The sequence below is a fragment of the Psittacula echo genome, assembly GCF_963264785.1.
Source record: "Psittacula echo genome assembly, chromosome: 4".
In the NCBI taxonomy this organism is placed as follows: domain Eukaryota; kingdom Metazoa; phylum Chordata; class Aves; order Psittaciformes; family Psittacidae; genus Psittacula; species Psittacula echo.
The window spans coordinates 3529411-3548067 of record NC_137738.1 but is presented as its reverse complement, the minus strand read 5'-3'; the positions used below and the strand labels follow the sequence as shown (position 1 = coordinate 3548067).

At 46.6% G+C, this 18657-nt stretch overlaps 1 protein-coding gene across 2 annotated transcripts in view; it reads left to right on the top strand.

The window, feature by feature from the left end:
* Nucleotides 1-1155: 1155 nt before the first annotated feature.
* LOC308219572 (uncharacterized protein) overlaps nucleotides 1156-18657 on the top strand; it is a gene marked incomplete at both ends in the record, with an annotated part of 53523 nt that continues 36021 nt past the window's right edge. For both annotated transcript variants that reach the window (XM_080614772.1, XM_080614771.1), the window contains 2 exons: nucleotides 1156-1224; nucleotides 18461-18536. In XM_080614772.1, the coding sequence (XP_080470898.1) occupies nucleotides 1156-1224; nucleotides 18461-18536 (145 nt within the window). The remainder of the gene's footprint in view (nucleotides 1225-18460; nucleotides 18537-18657) is intronic.

Below are 18657 nucleotides of genomic sequence, written 5' to 3'. Positions count from 1 at the left end.
AGATTCTTAGGTGTTGGGCTTAGGGATATACCGTGATTACCGGTTAGGGATCAGGAGCAGTTCTTACCTAACATTAGGTACACCATTGCGTATCTAGAGGGAGGATTTCTGCTTTCACCTGGCATTTTACTCTTCCCCGTTGGAGGCAGGATGCTCAGCTAGCTGTCTGCTTGTGTGAGCTGTCCCTGGTTTTCTGAATTCCTGCAATAAGGAAACCAGAAGTATCTAGAACAATGTGTGGTGGCTTAGAGACATAAGTCTGGATGGTGATTTCAATTTGGTGTGAACTGGGGGAAATCATTTCATAGTGTGAATACAGAACTTACAGGGCCAGTATGGTTTAGCAGATGAGGTACTGCAGGCACCTCTAGGAAGGCACTGTCTGAAGAGCAGAGCTGTTTTCTGGCTCAGGCTCTGCCTGCTGTACGCCTTTAAGAAAAGTTACTTTGCCAGCTGGGGCCGAACCGGGGCCTTTCCTTGCAGGAAGCCCTCTCTCTATCCAGCAGTCAGCATTCCATGGGTGCTCTTTCCCTGTCTCGTTACGTCGCCCCTAAGGATCTACCCCAACTCCACCGCGGTGATGCCGGCGGGGTCCCTTTAAGCGGAGGCCCCGCCCGTCCCGACCGGTGCTGCCAATGGGCTCCGCGGCTGCCGCGCCGTTTGTTACAAGTTGCGCGTCGCGGTGCGGGCGCGGGGGCGCGCGGCGCCCGGGGTCAGCGGAGCGCGATGCGGTGCCGGTGCGGGGCAGTGCGGGACCCGCCTGGGGCGAGCGGAGCCCGGGGCCTCGGCCCGCAGTAAGCGCTATGCCCCATGCCGCCTGTTCCCTTCAGCACGCTGCCAGCTGTACCTCCGTGCTTTAGGAAGCGTAGCCGGGGAGGGGGCTGAAAGCGAAGGAAGTTTGGTGTTTATTAGTAGGCTTTGGAAAGGGGTTCCCTCTCCCTCCCACCGCCGAGGGCTGTAGGACAGAGTGCGGTGCGGAAGAGAGAGGGGCAGAGCTGGAGCGGGCTGTCCAGAGCCTCACCCTGCCGCCGTGTACCTGGGGTGCTGGATGCGAGCTCTGCGGAGCTCCTCCGAGCGCAGCAGCAGCGGCGGCTCGGCAGATGTAAGAGGCGTGCGTGTATACTTAACCCTTTCTTGGCTCCTCGGATTTGTACCATGCTGAAGATCCTCACCAAAAAGCTCAGGAACCAGAGTTTGAACGAAATTCAACCTTTTCAGCTAAAGGTAAGAACAGCCCGTTTTGTCACTGTTGTTTTTTGTACCCTTCAGGTAACTAATAACGGGGCCTTGGGAAGCTAGTAACTTGCAGTGTTTATTATGCCTGGTCAGTTTCCTCTCAGCCAGTGTGCTTAGTTGAGCTGGCCTAGCCTGTGTTCCTCTTACTGAAGTCCTGTTTCTTTGCTCTTAGGATTGTTCTGCACAATTCAATAGGTAATACAGAAAGGTGGATAAAGGTAGATGTATTTGTCCTTTAGAAGTACTTGCTTTTAACAGGGTTCATATTTAACTACATAGGCATTTGACTGTCTGTCTAGTTACCTCTGTATGTGTGCAACCTCCCAGCCCTTGCCAGGCTGGAACCCCACTCTGCCAGGTACTATACAAACATGGTTTGCCTAAAATGCCTTTTGGCTCATTATTTGCATTTCTCTCTTCTGGTTCTAAAGGACAGATTCTGAGCTGGAGTTTACAGGCTGGCTCACTGCACTGACCCCTGGCTTTTCAGACTCTGCTTACATCCTTTCTTAGTGCTCAAAAGAAAAAATGAGGATCACAAATTCAGGATAAGGAATATCTAAGCCTTTCCTGCCAAATGCAAGGAGGAATTTTTGAGCCATATGCAATGGGATAAAATGGAGTCATGGGGAGTGAGTTACAAAAAAATACCAGATCCTGACTTGGCAAAAGTGGTGTGAACTCAGGGATACCCTCTGTAATCAGCAGAGCTGCTCTGGATTGGCATCAGTACGGTGGGAAGTGTAGTGTCTGGCCACAAATCAAGGAAGGGATCTGGGAAAAGTAGCAGCCCTTGTTGCGTGAGTTGGGGGCTGGGGATTCGTATACCAAGCTCTAGTGGTCTTTTGTATGTGTTGCACAGGGCGGATTGCTGTGTGGCTGCGCTTCTGCACACTCACTGGACTGGCTGATGGCAACTTGGTTAGAAACAGTGCTGATGCTTCCTCAAAGCTTGCTGTGTCTGTGAACTTCTTCCTTTGGGGATTGCACATTCTATGGTTCTCGGAGGAGGCAGGATTAGACTTTATTTTTGGAAACAAGGGCAATGCTTTAGGCTGTAATGGACCTATTCAGTGCAGTGAATCTCTGCAGAGACTGGGGGGGATTTCTCTTGAACACTGTGTTTCAGGGCCTTGTTTGTTTCTTGGAACCCCAGGTTGAGAAACCAGGAGAATCTTTGGAAAGAGCTCGGGGGGGTATATACAGCCTTTGGGATGCTTGGAGGCATGCAGGAAGACCTGCAGGAGTGGGTATCTGCAGCCATTTTGTCCATACTGGTGCCAGGGATTTGTACTGCAAACAGGTCGTCTGCATTTTTGGTGGCTCAATAGAGAAGAGAGGCTTAATCTTGCACTGGTTCTTGCAAGGCTGATGCACAGAGCATCAGAGGTATCATTGCAGCTTGCTTTGGGGAGTGGTACAATGGCTGGTATACATGTGATTGGGCAGAAAGCCAAACTTTCAAACTCTGGGTTTATGTATGTTTTGTGGGCCTTTGGGGATCTTGTGCAGCTGCTTGGTCTTGGTTGAGCCTTGTGTCAGCATCTATAATCACTTGACATTAACACCGTGCAGTGCTCTATCTTAGGCATTGGGCCAGATCTCCTTGCAGGTGTGGAAAGTGGGTAGGTGCCACAAGCAGCAAGTGATATGGAAGCTTCCCATGGCTCCCTGCATGGACCCTCTGGTAAGGCCAAGTGTCCTGTACCATCTCCCTCTATTGCCCTCAGATGACATGAGGCTGCCATGCATGGACCAAACTGCCTTCTCAACTTCCTCATGCTGCTCTGTGTCTCTACAGGTTTATGTATTTTCTGGCACATGTTACGTGCATTATTTAAAAGGTTCAGTTTGAAACCTAGTGAAAAGTTAGTTAGGTGTGAGCATAAAATCAGGTCTATAGTAGTGTAAGTGGAGAATGAGCATCTAATTTGGGTGGAATAAAAACTGTTCTGCATCCACCACCCAAATCAAGAGCTTCCAGAGCTTTAAAAACAGTGTGCTTAGCTGCTCTTCTTCCTCATTACCCATTTGCTTTTCTACTTTATGACCTTTGTTGGAAGTTCCCGAATTCAAGGAAAAGCAAGCTGCTGTTTTGTTTCCAGCTTGCAACAGTATTACCATAAGGCAAAGTCCCAGGAGACTGTCCTTGGATAAACTGTCAACTCGTTCTTGTAAGCTTGGGAGATTTGACCAACCTTGGATTGTCAGCCAACCTTTGGAAATCTTTTCAGGATGAAATTTCTGCCCACTCTGCGGGCCTTACTTTGGTACCATGTGTGCTGAACAGGTTTAATGTTGCTGTGATCTGTCTTCCTAGTCTTCCCCTCCTTGGAGAAGCTGAGAGGCTGACATTGTCTCCTGTAAGTGAAACGAGGAAATACACAAGCTTTGGGTGTTGATATAATGAAGTTTTCTTCTTTTTGTTCCCTATTAAAGTTGGCCTTTAGGCAGCTGACAGCTAACACTGCTCAGAGGGCTTTGACTCAAGAGGTCTGATGATTGGTGTTGCTGAGGTTAGTGTCTCTTTTATTGCCCTTTCACCAGAAGTCACCATAAGGGGAAGGGAGGGATTGACAGACTGATGTTTCACCTGCTGTTAGGTTAGTGTTGCCAGTAGTTTGTACTAGGGGTAGCTAGGCTGTGAAGTGTGGTAATTAGGATTCAAATCTGAACCCTTGGAAGTCAGGTCCTGCTGACCTTGCTGCCTCCCCACTGGGCACTTGTTCCACTGTAGCAGAGATGGGTAAGTGGCAGCATGTCTGTTCCTGAGCTGTTATGGTTCATAGTCCAGCCAAATGGCTTAGAGTCCTTCAGCTGCTGTGGCTAAAGCATGAATAGTTATAGAATGGTTTGGGTTGGAAGGGACCTTAGAGCTTATCTAGTTCCACCCCCTACCATGGGCAGTGGCACCTTCTGCTAGATCAGGTTGCTGTCCAGCGTGGCCTTGAGCACTGTCAGAGATGGAGCAGCCACAGCTTCTTGTGGCACCCTGTGCCAGTGTCTTTCCACCCTCACAGAGAATTTCCTAATATCTAAATCTCCCTTCTGTCAGTTTAAAGCCATTGCTCCTTGTCCTATCCCTACAAGCCCTTGTAAAAAGTCCCTTTCCAAGTGTCTTGTAGGCCCCTTTAGCCACTGGAAGCTGCTCTAAGGTCTCCCCAGAGCCTTCTCTTCTCCAGGCTGAACAAGCCCAACTCTCTCAGCCTGTTTCCATAGGAGAGGTGCTCCATCCTTCTGTTCTTTGTGGCCTCTGGACTTGCTCGAGCAGGTCCACATCCCTCGTGTTGTTGCCCCCAGAGCTGAACACAGTGCTGTAGGTGAGGTCTCGTGAGAGTGAAGTACAGGGAGAGAATCATCTCCCTTGACCTGCTGGTCATGCTGCTTTTGATGCAGCCCAGGATACGGTTGGTTTCTGGGCTGCAAGTGCACACTGCCAGGTCATTTTGAGCTTCTTGTCAACCAGCACCTCCAAGTCCTTCTCCCCAGGGCTGCTTTCAATCCATTCTCCTCCCAGCCTGTATTTGTGCTGGGATTGTCCCAGCCGAGATGCAGGATCTTGTACTTGGCCTTGTTGAACTTCATGAGGTTTGCACTGGCCCTCCTCTCCTGCTAGGCCTGTCCAGGTCCCTCTGGATGGCTGTGTGTTGACCGCAACACACAGCTTGATGTAGTCAGCGACCTTGCTCAGGGTGCATTGTTGTTGAGTACCAAGTCCTTAGAAGTATTCTCCACTGACACAGCAAGCTTTCTACTAATGAGATGTCTTATTCATCCCTGCACCTTGGGTTAGGGTTTTCTCACACAAATGCATTTCTTCCAAATCTCTCTTCAACTCTTGTGCCCTTGCACATTTGTGTAGTAGCTAAAGTGTAGGCGTCTATTTTCTAAGCTTTGCTTGCAAGCAAGCTCCTTGGGGCAGAGGGAGCATCTCGTTGGAACAAGTCTGTGCATTACCAGTCAAACTAAGCCCTTAATTTGTGGCCCTAGGTGTTATCAGAATGAAGTACTGGGATTGTGGGGTGTTAAAAAAGTAGCTGGCTGGAACATGCAGCTGAAGAAAATTGAGCACTTTCAGGGTGGCAATTCCGTTCCAACTTTGCTGTTGACACAGACAGGTTTGGAGGTGATACAATTGATGTTCCAATCCAAAAAAGTTGTTAAATTACTTATGTGCTTGGCATTTTCCTTTTTGTCCTCGCCAGAGGTAAGGCAGACATGTTTGTCATTTCCTTAATGCCCATCAATGACATGAAGTCATAGGTGAGTCTGTTCTGGTGACATGGGAACTGTGGGTGACATGGAACACGGGTGTCTGTTCCACCAGGGAACTGTGGATGAGACACTAACAAAGCCACTGTATCAGCTCTCTTCACGTGCCCTTGCAGCTCGCATGTGTGCGTGCACAGCAGTGGGGACCATGCTGGTTTTCTGCTGACACCTGTATCTGGAATCAGCTGTAAGACTCCAGTCTGGCCAGCATGGGAATCATCCCGATCCTTCCTATATGAAGGGGTTCGCTTGACTCTGCAAAGTGAACCTCAGGCTTGAAGGCTGTGACTTGAGTCACTGTCCTGGTGGCAGCTGGTTACTCTGCAGAGCCAGGAGTGCATGATTTAAGTTTTTTTTTCTCCTCAGACCAAAAGAAGAGTGAAGTAGAGTCATTATTATTGGTGCACAGTGGGTGTGCTTTCAAAGATCTGTGTAAGGGCTCATGCTTTGTATGAATGAGAACAGATTAATTTCCTTCTTTCTTTTGGGCTGATTGCTTGTCACGTGCTCAAGCCAGCCTGTGCTCTTCAGGCTTGCTGAAGACAGCCTGGCTTAGTGAAAATGTACCTTTGTCTGTCTCCTGTGGTGTATGAAGGTTTTGTCTCCTTCATGGGTTTTTCAGCACATCTCACCAAGCAGGTTCATTCCTCCAGCTTTGCTTTTCCTCCTCTTAGCACCTGGTAACGTTTGATCCTTCTGGTTTGTCTTGCTCTTGCTCAGGAGGGACACAAGCGCTTGCATGAATGTAAGTGTGTAAGTACAGTTTTGGCTATTGGAGTATCTGTGAATATGCCTAAAGTTAGGCTTGTGGTATTTTGGACTAGAATTATGTTAATGGGTTAGAAATGCTGTGATAGACCCTTAGCCAAGGGAAAGAATAGAACAGGCAATCCCAGCCACTCAGAAACCTTGAGGTTTTGAGATTTATGCCTGAGGGATTGTAAAATAATAGGTTTGCAAATCTTTCTACTTGGCTTCTAATGTCTAAATCTTTAAGGGTTGTCATCTTTCCTGTGCTGACATCCAGTGCTGATAACCTCCTGTAATGACTTAATTCCAGAGAGTTGGACTTTAGACAAATTGCAGATATTGCAGATACAGCATAATGGGCAGTTCACTGAGGTTGGGATAGTTCAGTGGACATCCTCTCAGCTGCCTTCTTTCTGACTGATAGGAAAATATGGGCTAAATTAAAAGAAGAAAAACTTACCAGTGTAATGAAGAAATATCATTAGTTTTTCTTGTATTTCTAAATTCTTGATTTTTACTTGAATGCAAAATGAATTCTGTAAAGGGAATACTGTGTATTGAACTTTTGCATGAAGTTAAACAGATAAATCCTTTTTGCGTTGCTGGACTTTGCACTTCATTTCCTGCTGTCATGCACTGTCTTATAACTCCTGAATTTATGTTGCACTATTTGGGATGCTAAAGTTTTCCTGATCGGGAAAACAGCTTATAGCTTAAGTGAAAATAGAAAGCAGACCCAGGTCATAACTTACTTTAATTATGTCTTGCAGAGCAGTGAGTTCACCTTTTTTAAAGTAAAAGGCAAGGCTTGCATTCAGTGAGGACATCTCTGAGGAGCGGTGGGTGGCCAGCTCTTCTGGCTGTTCCTCAAGCATGCTGGGGCTACGGAAGTGTTGTTGGGATGCCTCAGTATGGGAATCAGGGGCTGTATTCCCTTTTCAGTGGGAAATAAACCACCACCCGCAGCGTAGGCAGCGCCAACCCCTCCTACCCCCATGCATTTATCTGTAGCCCCTGTTCTCCTGTTCAGTGGGATTCGGGTTGCCTGGTGACCCAACTCTTCCTAGCAACCAGCATCACAGGTATGTGTGCACTCAGGGCTGTTTTCTCTGCAGTAACTGTTGTACGTGGTCGTGGGCAGAGCCTGTTTGTCCTCTTGCCATCGTTGACCAGCAGAGTAAGCCAGCTAAGCTGTTTTTGAATAGGCATCAGTACCACTCACAACTACTCAGCATGAACACCCAGGCAAGGATTTAGAGAAAAGCCAATTAGTTCTGACCTTTATCTGCACAGAAAGCATTCCCTCTGAGGTGCAAACTCTGTTCTGACCCAGGCCTAAAAGTCAATGTAAAGGACATATGGCCCAGTGTGACCTTGCAGAGCTGTCTCCATTCTACTCTCGACACAGGCCTGCCCAAGCTGTGGGAACATGGCACACAGGTGAAGCACAGTTCAAAAAAGGCTTCTTCGGGACCAACTGGGTGCCTCTGGGCATTTCTCCCCTCTCTTGCTCTGTTCTTGCTTTTCAGACTCATTATCGCTGCCATGGACTGGTCTGTTTGAACATTGACCTGATCTTCATGTGTACCTCAGTATATACAGTATTATGAGTCGTTCAGTTGTTGTAGGACAGGCATTTTGAGGCTGGAGCATCTCAGGAGCTGGCTGAGGCAGTGGGAGTGGATCTTGTATAGAATCACAGAATAGTTAGGGTTGGAAAGGACCTTGAGATCATCTAGTTCCAACCCCCCTGCCATGGGCAGGGACACCTCACTCTCTTCCTCCTCTTTAATTACTGCAGCACACCAAGTCCTTGGCCAGGTGAATGTTTGCTGTTCTCTGTGAGACAGCCCTAGCAGAATGGGAATGCTACAACAAAATACATCATGTGAAGAGCTCACCTGGTTGCCTCTCTAGTCTAGCCTTCATGGGGTGTGAAATACTGTGGACACTTAGGAAAGCTTCCTGGATGTAGGAAAGTATCTTGCTTGGAAGGTTTACATCAAAGCTGTCACATAGCTGCACATGCAGCAATCCAGATCCTGGGTCTTCCTTAGTTGCTGTGGGTTAGCATGGCAGGAGCTAAGAGCCTGAGTAAGGTTATGTAACTATCAGCCTTGCAAGCAGCTAGTGTAGACAGTCTTTGTTTCCAGCCCTCTCCTTCCCCAGCACTCTTGGCCAGCTGGCTCACCGTCCAGGCTCACTGTAGAGATGAAGTCCTGCTGCAGAGCCCTTTCAGCTTGCCAAGGTTTGAGCTGTGGTGCTGGGAGGTCAGTGCTTGTGCTCCACTGGCATGCACCTTCTAAATGAGTGCTGTCAGCGAGATGTGGTGAAACCTGGGGAGGTGTCCCTCAGGCATGGTAGACTGTGAGGCTATGGATTGGCTTCCTCAGATGGGCTACCTTGTGTGGGACTGGCATGACATGGGTGGGTTGGTCTTTGTACCCAGCAAACTCACCTAAGGAAAGCCCTTTAGCGCTTTGCCTGGGGTCACCTCTCGGCCCTTGTTCCAGCATCAGCCCATATGAGAAGACCTAAGAGTTCAGGGCTAGAAACACCTTCTGAGGGAAAGAGGCAACTAGTGCCTAAGCCTAGGTAGCATAAGGAGGTCTTTATTAGTCATGTGTACCATTTCAGGGATGGGTTGACCTGAGGTTTTTTGCCTGACTGCAAGGCAGGTCCTTATTTGAGTTTAGGTTTCTGAAAGGACAGAAGATTCCTGAATGAAATACTCCCAAATATCTTAATATTCATTAATGTCCACAATGAGAGTAGGCAGACCTTGGTTTCTGACACTTCTAGGAAACAAACTATTGACTGGTCTTGGTTAGCTGATTGATTGACTGGGCTACATCCCTGGTTTTCAGCCACTGATTGCAGGCTGATCACAGAATTCAAGTTGCTCATGGCATACAGATCCCATCCCAACACACTCATTCTCTCCAGAAATCTGTCTTATTTTACTCCTTCCTAATGGGCTCACATTGTTTGCATGGTGCAGGCTATTTTTTTAACTGATGTCCTTCTTGGCATTAGAGGCCACAATCTGCCAAGCTCTGTATGGGCATAAGATGAGAAGAAACTTTTCTTTGGTTGAAGAGGGAATTTCCCATCCTGCGGAAAGGTGACAGACAGGCATCTAGATCCATCCTCCAGTGTGCTGAGAGGGTGTCTGGGTGTAAGCTGGGAAAATACAAAATAATCCTTCCATATCCTGTCACCCAGTTACTACACACAAGCCGAGTGGTTGTTCCAGACAGTTGTCTGCAGCCAGACTGTTCTATGTGGGGGTTCCTTTTTTTAACTTCTATTCCTAGGACTTGGTTATTCCAAAGAAATAAAAGTTCTTTGGCCAAAGGCCCGTTAACAGGGGAGAACAGTGCTATTTGGTGTGGAGCACGTGCAGTGAAATAATCTAGAGGCTTAAAAAATCAGCGGCTTCCGTGTATATATTTTTGTTCATAGAAACCCTTTATCCTGCCTTGGACAGAACAAGTCATTCTTGGGAAACCCCTCAGTGGTATTCTGCAATGCAACTTTTCCTGTCATGTTCCTGAAATGGTTCATGAGGGTGTTGATTTTTGTGGTGCTTGGGCACTGGCTCAGTAGCTGTGGTGAGTTGGATCTGCAAGAACACTGTCGGGTTTTGCGTTCATTCCCTTGTTGTGACATTGCAAGTAAATGCATGTGCTACGTGGCCTGCTTGCATGAATGGGGCTTGAGAGCATCCATCCTGTTGTAGACCCATACAGTCTGTTTCCCCTGGTACCCTATCTCCTGCAGGCACCAGAAGTGGGCACCTAGGGGAGACCATGAGAACAGCATGTATTTTGGTCTATGGGAATTCTCGGGAAGAACTAACTGCTGCCTGTACCTTAGTAGCCCGATGAACTTATTTTACTTAAACTTGTCCACTTCCCCCACCAAATGTTTGCATTCAGAACATCTTGTAGCAAAAGATATTGCACCATTAACTATGTGTTGCTGAAGGATCACCACTGTTTGTTTAGGCCCTACCTTTTTGCTAATTTAATTTCATGGAGGAGACAGTAAACATTCAAATTCTTCCTTTGTGTCACTCATCTCTAGCCCATCCCTCATGTGGGGGGTGAAGAGACCACCACTCTGGCCAGATTCTCCCAGCTAGGAACCACTTGGAATCCCACAAGGAGAGGATTTGGTGCTGCAAGAGCTACTGCAAGCTCTTACATAGTTCTTACTCTTACTTTAAAAGATGCCTGATGGGATGATTCAAAGATCTGCTCTTGAAGATCCTGCATTACTGCCTTGCTCCATGCTAAAGTGCAAGTTTGGTGTAAATCCATGGAGATGAAACAGCTCACGTCTCCTTGCACTCAGAAGGGTTAATGTGGGGTTTTTAGAGGAGGAGAAGCCTGAAATGTCTCATGTGCTCCAAATGCATTTTCCAGCCTGACTGTAAGGCATTGTTCCTTGTGTTTGCAAATCTGGCTAATGTAGTTCTGTCTGGCTGAGCAGAGGTGAGTGTTGAGTGAGGTCTCCCAACACCGACTGCTTCTCCTCAGCTACTGAGGTATCTCGGGGCAATGGCAGTTGCCCTTTCTGGGCCTTTTGAGAAGGGAATGGAACAACCGTTACCAGATATGGTGTTTATGGCAGCTGCTGCCAGCTGTACCACTCTGGTGGAGGGGACTTATGCGGTGCTAGGGACTTGCTGTGAACCGTCAGAGAAGCTGGCCTGTGCAAAGGCATCTCTTCTCATCACAGCAATGTAATAACTGAGTTATGCCAGTGGGGAGGGCATGTATTTAAATCCCTGTGGCGAAAGCAGGAATGGTTGGCCCTGGTGAGCACCCATCTCCCATTCTCCCCTCTCAGTACGTGCGTTACAGATAAAATTAGCTGTGCCTCTCCAGTTCTAGGTGTCCCTTGTACTGTCTTCCCCTTATGTCTGTGAGGGTTGTCAGCCTGTGATAAATAGTGCTGCTTTTAATCTGACTGTGTTTGGAGCTGAGGTTCAGCACCAAATGGGCTATAAATTACAGATGGACCTAAGCTGCTGTATCTTAATGTAGGTTGGATGAGGCCCCATAATGAAGGTCTTTAATCCTTCAGGCTCCTTCTTGTCTTTCTGGACTGCTGTGCTTTGTGGTGTCAACACTGCTGAGTAATGCTGCCCCTGCAGAGTGTGAGCCAGGGGAATGCCAGGGCTCCATGCTGTGAGTTGTCAGAGCAGTTGACCTCCTTTGCAAAGGGATCTCTTTGCAGCACAACTGTTTTGTAGGTCACTGTTGCTTTCTGATGGGTGCTTCCCAACAGTTTACACTGTTTTTCTTGCTAATTCCTTTCTGAATGTATGTAAAATGCTATCTCCCTGCTTAGGATAAGTAAGTTAAGAGGTGAACATTACTGTTCCAAGAATTTCTGCTGTGTAGAACCGAGTCTGTTCTCGTCTCTTTGCAAACACCTTTTGGATGTTTATCTTGAGTGGAATTAAAAAGGATGATTTTGGTTTTGCTCTTCTAACAGTATTTGCCCAGAGCTTTTGAGAACAGAGCCAGGGTGGATACAGAAGTGTTGCCTGTAAGCATCAGCTGCATTCAGTTCCCTGGGATCAGAGAACATCAAATGTCTGTTGCTTCTGGTGACTATGGAGTCCACATGTCCATGCACTATAGGATTATTGGTGCTGTATACCATACTGCTCTGGAGTGATGTTGAAGCATTGGGCCTTGCTGGTTGTTTGGGTTTGTGTGTGTGCTTTAATTTATTATTTTTTACTTTGTGAAAGCCCCTTGTGTGTTCACCTTTAGTCTCACCTCAGCTTTGCCCTGCGAAGAGCAGGGGGAGGTCTAGAAGAGGAGGTTTGATGGAGATTGACTGCTGCAAGAGAACTGATATGGGGCAGATGAGAGAGTACAGGGAGCCCAGCTTGCTCTGTGGGTTTGGCCTGTTTCTTGGTGCACCCTCACAGTGCTGGAGCCAGCCCCACTGCAGTTGCCTCTGCATTGAGTCCTCTTCTGCACTCGCAAGTGAGGATTACCAAGCCTAGGCCAGTGCCGTTGTCACCTCTGTAGTTCTAGTCAGGTTTGGCTGCAGCAGGAGCTGTAGACAGTAGATAAACATAATCTTGCCATGTAAACTACGCTCAAAACACACGTATTTGTTTGTGGAATTGCAGAAGCATGAGGAAGAGGATTTAAAACTGTAAGAGGACCACACATGCACCTCCTCCCGCCCATCGCTCGTGTCCTCACTGTAGTGTGTAAACTTAGTGCTCTCCTCTCAAGGTCTAGGTAATCCAACTGAAACCCATGCTTCTGGAAATCAAGTTCAGCAATTGTTCCTCAGAACACAGGCTCAGTTTCTATGTTCTCTGCTTAATGACTCCCACCAGTTGCACCCTAAGAGTTTACAGTCCCCATGTTTGCCTGTGTTCATGTAGGGCAAGCATTCAACAGAAATGATATATCACTGTGGGCTCTGCTACCTGGAGTGACTCTCTGCTTCTCAAATCTCTTAGACCACTGATGGTTAAGTGGGCTCTGGGCCCATGCAGAAGCTGATGTGTCTGACTAAATGTGCAGCATTCCTACAAAAATATGAATTTTGCTGTATTCAGCATGGAGCAAGCCTGGAAAATGAGGACCCTGGGGTGCTGTGTCCCACTGGCCTGTTCTGCTTTCAGGACTCAGCTGGGCAGCTGCTCTATCAAGCAGGACAGGTTATGAACCGCAGGTTTGAATTGTAGCCACTTGCAAGGAAATGGGGAAAGGTGTTTGAGGGCAGATCTGCTATGAAAATTAAAAGGGAAAATAATAGTAACAATGGAAAGAAAGACTTCAGAAAGCATTTCCAAGGACTGTTCTGGCTGGAAGTTTAGCTGTTGAAGGACCTCAGATGTAAACCCCATATCTAGTCTGGGTAGTCATGTCTCACCGATATTTGAAGACTGAACTTAATCTCTAACTCTTCTTGAGGAGAGAGCAGGCATTACAGCTTGTTTTACTAACATAAATTGTCCCTGTAATATCTCTAAAATAAAAGTTAAAGAAGAACTTGTGAGAGGAATTAGATGTTAATTTGAAGATCTGTTCGACTCATTCCTTCCTTCTTCCTCATGTTATTCCATGGCTCAAAACTGCCTTCCAGTGTCTCATCACTCCTGTTTCCCACTTGTTTAATTGAATGTTTCTTATGACTGGGAGGCTGGCACCTCCCTCGTTGAAGATGAGGCAGTGTCCCATAGCAACTGCAGTGATTGTTGACCTGGAAAAATAACATCGGGGAAATCTAGTAAAATGTTTTTACTAAAGCCAAGCAGTGGGGATGGAGAAGAGCCAGGAGCAGAGCCCTGTGCTTTAGGATGCCCATGTCTCTAGCAGCTGTTCCGAAGGCTGTGTGTCAGGGACAATATAAGTGAACACTGGTTTCATTTCTCTAATCTGAAGAAATGGAAATTGGTTCCCCATAGCAGAGATACCAGTAGTCATTGGTGAGCTCATCATCCCTTTGTGCTTTTGTGCCAGGAACCAGTGAGTGAGACCAACTCAGCAAAGTCTCTTTGCAGGACTCTTGGAAGGGGCTTTATTCAGTTGCAGAGCCTCTGGAGTACCAGGGCTCAAGTGAATGAGCCTGTGTCACAACCTTGTACACGGCAGCACAGGCAGTATTCACCTCTGCTGGGGAAGCCGCCTGGCTGGAGGTAAATGCTGTCCCTCCCAGAGGGAGATTGGGAACATGCCCTCCAGCCTATATGTATTCTTGATTCAAACTGGGAATGAGGGGTTGCCTGTGGTCAGCTGTATCTTTGTCTGATCTGCTCCTCAGGCAAACACCCTCCCATGCACCAAACCACACTGGTTTTGGTTTTAGGACAATACAGACATTAAGTGAAGTCTGCTGGGAGAGATTTATTCTGCCATGTAAGTGAGATTCCCTTCTCCTTTGTAAGCTCCCAGATGATTCTTAATGCAGCTACTTTTGATCCTGTGATAGCAGGCTGTTTTCTGTAAGCAAAGCCAGGAGGGTCTCCACTTTACCAGGGTGGGTGGGGGGGTTTGTTGTCTGGTGTATTTTGGGACTTTAGACTTCAAGGGTGATGGGACCCTTTAGGACCTGGACAATTCTGGCTACAGCTACTTATCATTTCCCAGCTGATAAACAGCAGTGTGGTGAGAAAGAGATGTTTCTCTGTCTCTAGCTTTTTCTTGTATCTACTAATTTCTTTCATGTTAAGTCTCCCTCAAAGTTATAAGCTTGACATTTAATTCCTTTTAAATGCCATCTGGTTATTCTATGCAAACCCACCTTTCGTTGCCGGAGACTACAAAATCAAGTCTGTAAGGGAGTTTGTCTGTTTTCATTTGTCACAGTAGTCCTTAGCCTGGCAGAAGGCATGTCTGATGTTGGAGCTGAAGAACCCAGGTGTAAGATTGAGAACCCCATCAACAGGAGGCCGCTGTCTTTGACCTTTGGATCTGATGTGTTTCTTGAAGAAAGCCTGGAGGATAGACGGGCACCTGTCCTTTTTCTGGCTTGTTTTTTGCCATGGTGTGTAAACATTCGCAGATCTCTGTGAACTGGAGATCTTCTTTTCAATTTTGTGTGTTAAGGTACAGAGTGTCCTGGGCACGGTCCTGGGCAACCTGTTCTAGTTGATCAGGGACTTGGATGAGATGATAACAAGAGGTGTCTTTTTAATATAAACAGTTCTAAGACTTGTATGCTGTGACTGAAGCCATGACCTGGTAGGGGGAGATCAAGTTTTCTGCTGTAGCAGTGCCACAAATCTGAGTTTGTGAGGAAAACAAGACTGTGCTTCCTTGGATGAAAGTAAAGCTGTGGCTAATGTAAGACAGGGACTGTGCAAGGGAGGCTGAAGACCTGAACACAATACTGCTGTGTTTAGTGGGGTGCTTTTGAAAAGAGAAAAGTGTGAAAGCCTTGGAAGAGTCAAGGGAGACAGCATTTATTTCCAACTAGTTGGAGCGTTAGTCTTTGAGTCCTTATATCTTTATCATTTCTAGGAATTCTTGTTATCCATACAGAGAGAAAGTCTTTCTTTTTTTAATTTCCATTAGTCTTCATCTGTGTGGTGTATTATGGCAAGTAGTTTCATGTGTAAAATAGCAATTCTGCAAGATTCATGAGTGATGAGTTAGTCTGCCATGAGTGATGGCTCCCTGTTAGGGACATGGGAGTCAGGGTCTCATACACAGGAGCTTGGGAGACTTCAGTTCCCACAGCTAGCATATAATTTGTGGGAGGATTTACTAATAGAGAATGTTAACAATACTAAAACAGAAGACCTTGCTAAATGACAAATGGGAAGAAAATGATGATGTTTCTGATTGGAAGATGCGAAGACAAAGCAGGAGGGTATTTGCATGTAATGCACACAAAATAAGAGATGCGAGGCAGTCTGAAAGCCAGTACGGGTCATGGGACATAAGAGGCAAGGTGACTTCTGAGACTTAGCATCTGTCATGCACAAAATGCACAATTGCTGGGTTTTAATGCTTTTTATGGTTAGCCTGTGACGTACATCATGAAAATATTCTAGTTTTTGAGGGTATGGTCTAAAACAGGGTTATGATGACACCAGTGGGAATAATGAGAGAACCCAAGTCTGACTGTGTAGAGAAATGGGCTACTGGTATGTTCTTCCAAAAGGTGGGTGTCAGGAAGAGTGACTCCATAGGTGCCTCTAATTGTCTTCATTCTGAAAAGCACTTGATATGTTACTTGTAAAAACTGTACTTGGTTAAAGAGCTGGAGCTTACGTTTCCATGACTAGTGTCAGGATGCAAGACTGGAGGATCCCCTTTTCTCCATGAAGCCTTTCATGTTGTCCCACCGCTTACATTTCTTTGGGGTCTACTATAAGACCAAATCCACAGACCCAGTATCTTCTTGTTTGAAAGAGATTTCTCTTGCAGGTGCTCTGAACAAAGCCTTCAGGGAAGTGATTGAGGTAACTCACAGGGGATTAGTGTTAGGCTGCCTGTGGGACTGCTGAAGACTTAACAGAGGAGAGTTATCCCTATGAGACCAGGGGCCAGCAAGATTGCACTTCAGCAGGGAAGAGTGAATATTTTGGAACCCCAGGACCAATAGACACAAAGACCTTCAAAGTGTCAATCATTGACTCAAATCCAACTCCTATGTTAAGCATCTCAAGTCAGTGACATTGTGCAGTAGCTCTCTGACCTGCATGTGCTAGATGTCATTGCCTCTTTTTTGAAGCACGGCCATGCCATGTATTGACATTTACATGGTACAAAAAATGTCTGATAGGTTTCCCAGGCAGAGCTGTTAAACTTCACTGAAAGCCCTGCCACATCCAAATGAAAGGGTTTTATGTGGGAATGAGCCACAGACTAAGGTCAGTACCTCTCGGGTTAGAATTGGAGCCTTAGCTTTTGTTAAGGAAGACAGGACCCTGCTGTCTGTCTGTACAGCAACTAGCACAATGGCACCTTAGTGTCAGCTGTCCCCTCTGTGAACTGCTGTGGCACAAACAAGGTATTATACCTGTTCTGGGGACAAGCAGAGGTCTGTTAACTTGGCAGTGTTCCTCAGTGCCAGCTGCCTTTCTTAAATGACACGTGTGTGTGAATGCATACAAGAAAATTGTGGTTGCAGTGGGAAAAACAACGCCCTGCGTTTACTTCAGGAATATCAGCAATGAGGGTAAAGCTGTGCCACTTTCACCATTCATCATTTAACAGTTGGGAAAGTAGTTTAAAGACTAGCTAGGAAGGAAAATAGTTCTGATTTCTTAAAGGGCAATGTAAATAGAGAAGGGCAAAAGGTAGCTTTAAAAAAGGAGGAGAAAAAAGGTGGCAACAAGCTTGGGGGGGAACAGAATCCGCCAACACAGTCATATTGTGATGATCACAAAATAGGTGTGTTGACTTGCTAGCTGTGTCAGTCAGAATTTCTCCACTGTTCCTGTTTCTCTGCACCAGCTGTATGTGTCTTTTGTAGGCACCTAGTTAAGAGTAGTTGCTCTTCTGGGTCTCTGAGAGGCTGAAACACTCCAGGGATGCTTCTCCAGAACAGCAGTGGAGGCAAAACAGTTCCCCATCAGTGTGATGGCTGCATGCTGCCTTATCTATAGAAGTCAAGCACAGCACATCAGGCCTTTTTAACAAGGAAACACACCTGTTGTCACTGAGTTCTGTTGTGGGCAACACAGCACGTAACCTTTTGAAACCTGTTGTCACTGAGTTCTGTTGTGGGCAAGTAGCTTGTGAGACTTGGCTAAGAATGATGGGAATGCTTGTTGTTCTGAATAAAAAGCTGTAAGGAATGATAGAACTGCTCTTGTAGTGATCATGTTATTCCAGAACTGTCTCTATAAAGGTTTCTTTTGAAGTATTGCATTTTCCTTTGACTTACTTGCTTTTGGCCGCTGCCAGAGACACATACTAAGGTAGAGTTTCCTCTACACAGGAAACTGCAGCAATGGGATCTATCTGACCTACAAAAGCTTGGTTTCAGATATCCCAACCCTTCTCAAGAGTCTACTACCAAGTTTGTTCACTGTTAGAACGTTTTAATTGGGTATTTGGGTATACAGTAAGTGGTTTGGAGAAGTCCATTGGCTGACCCAAAGCAAATGTTCCTGAAAATTCCTGATAGAATATGTGAATTATCATTACTCTTAGAGCATTTATGGGTGTTCAGTGGGACTGTAAGATTCTGTGCTGGCAGGGACAGCATAGTGTGTGCTGTCGAGGGGAAGTGTGGGTACATACATAGGATGGCTGAAGTTAACATACCACTTCCATTTGTGGGTACCTTGCGAGATGATAGTGCTGTTGACAGGATGTGTCTTTATTTTGGTGGTGGATTTTGGAGATTCAGTTGTCCACGTGATGTGGATGTGGTAGGCCATGATGGTTTCAAGCTGCATGCCTAGCGAGCTAAGGGCAGGGTATGTTCGTTGTGCTTGGGAAAGAGCTGGCGGTGCAGTAAGGTGGAAATAGCAGTGGGTTGTGTGTTTTTGTGTTGCTGCAAGTAAGAGGATATGATGGGAGTTTGAGGCGGGAGATGAGGATGTGTGAACAGGGAGGTGGTATGGCTGGGTGTGTGCGGTTAGGTGGGGTGATGCCTGCAGGATATGAGAGTGGAAGGGTGGGAGAAGCTGCTTGGGCAGCAGCAGGGCAATATTCAGTGTTCATGATGAAGCCTTTTATTTCTCTTTGCCCCCTAGATCTCCTACCCCCAAAGTGATGAGGACAGCGATGACTCTGAGGGAGAGAACCAGGAACTTGCTCAGATCGATAGAGGTAAAGGGATGTGCTCGTGTTCTTGGAAGTGCCTCCTCTGTCCTCAGTGTACCACAACCAAATACATTGAATCAGTCACCCTGTAGTCTTTGGGACCTCACAGGTAGAAGTGGTGTTATCA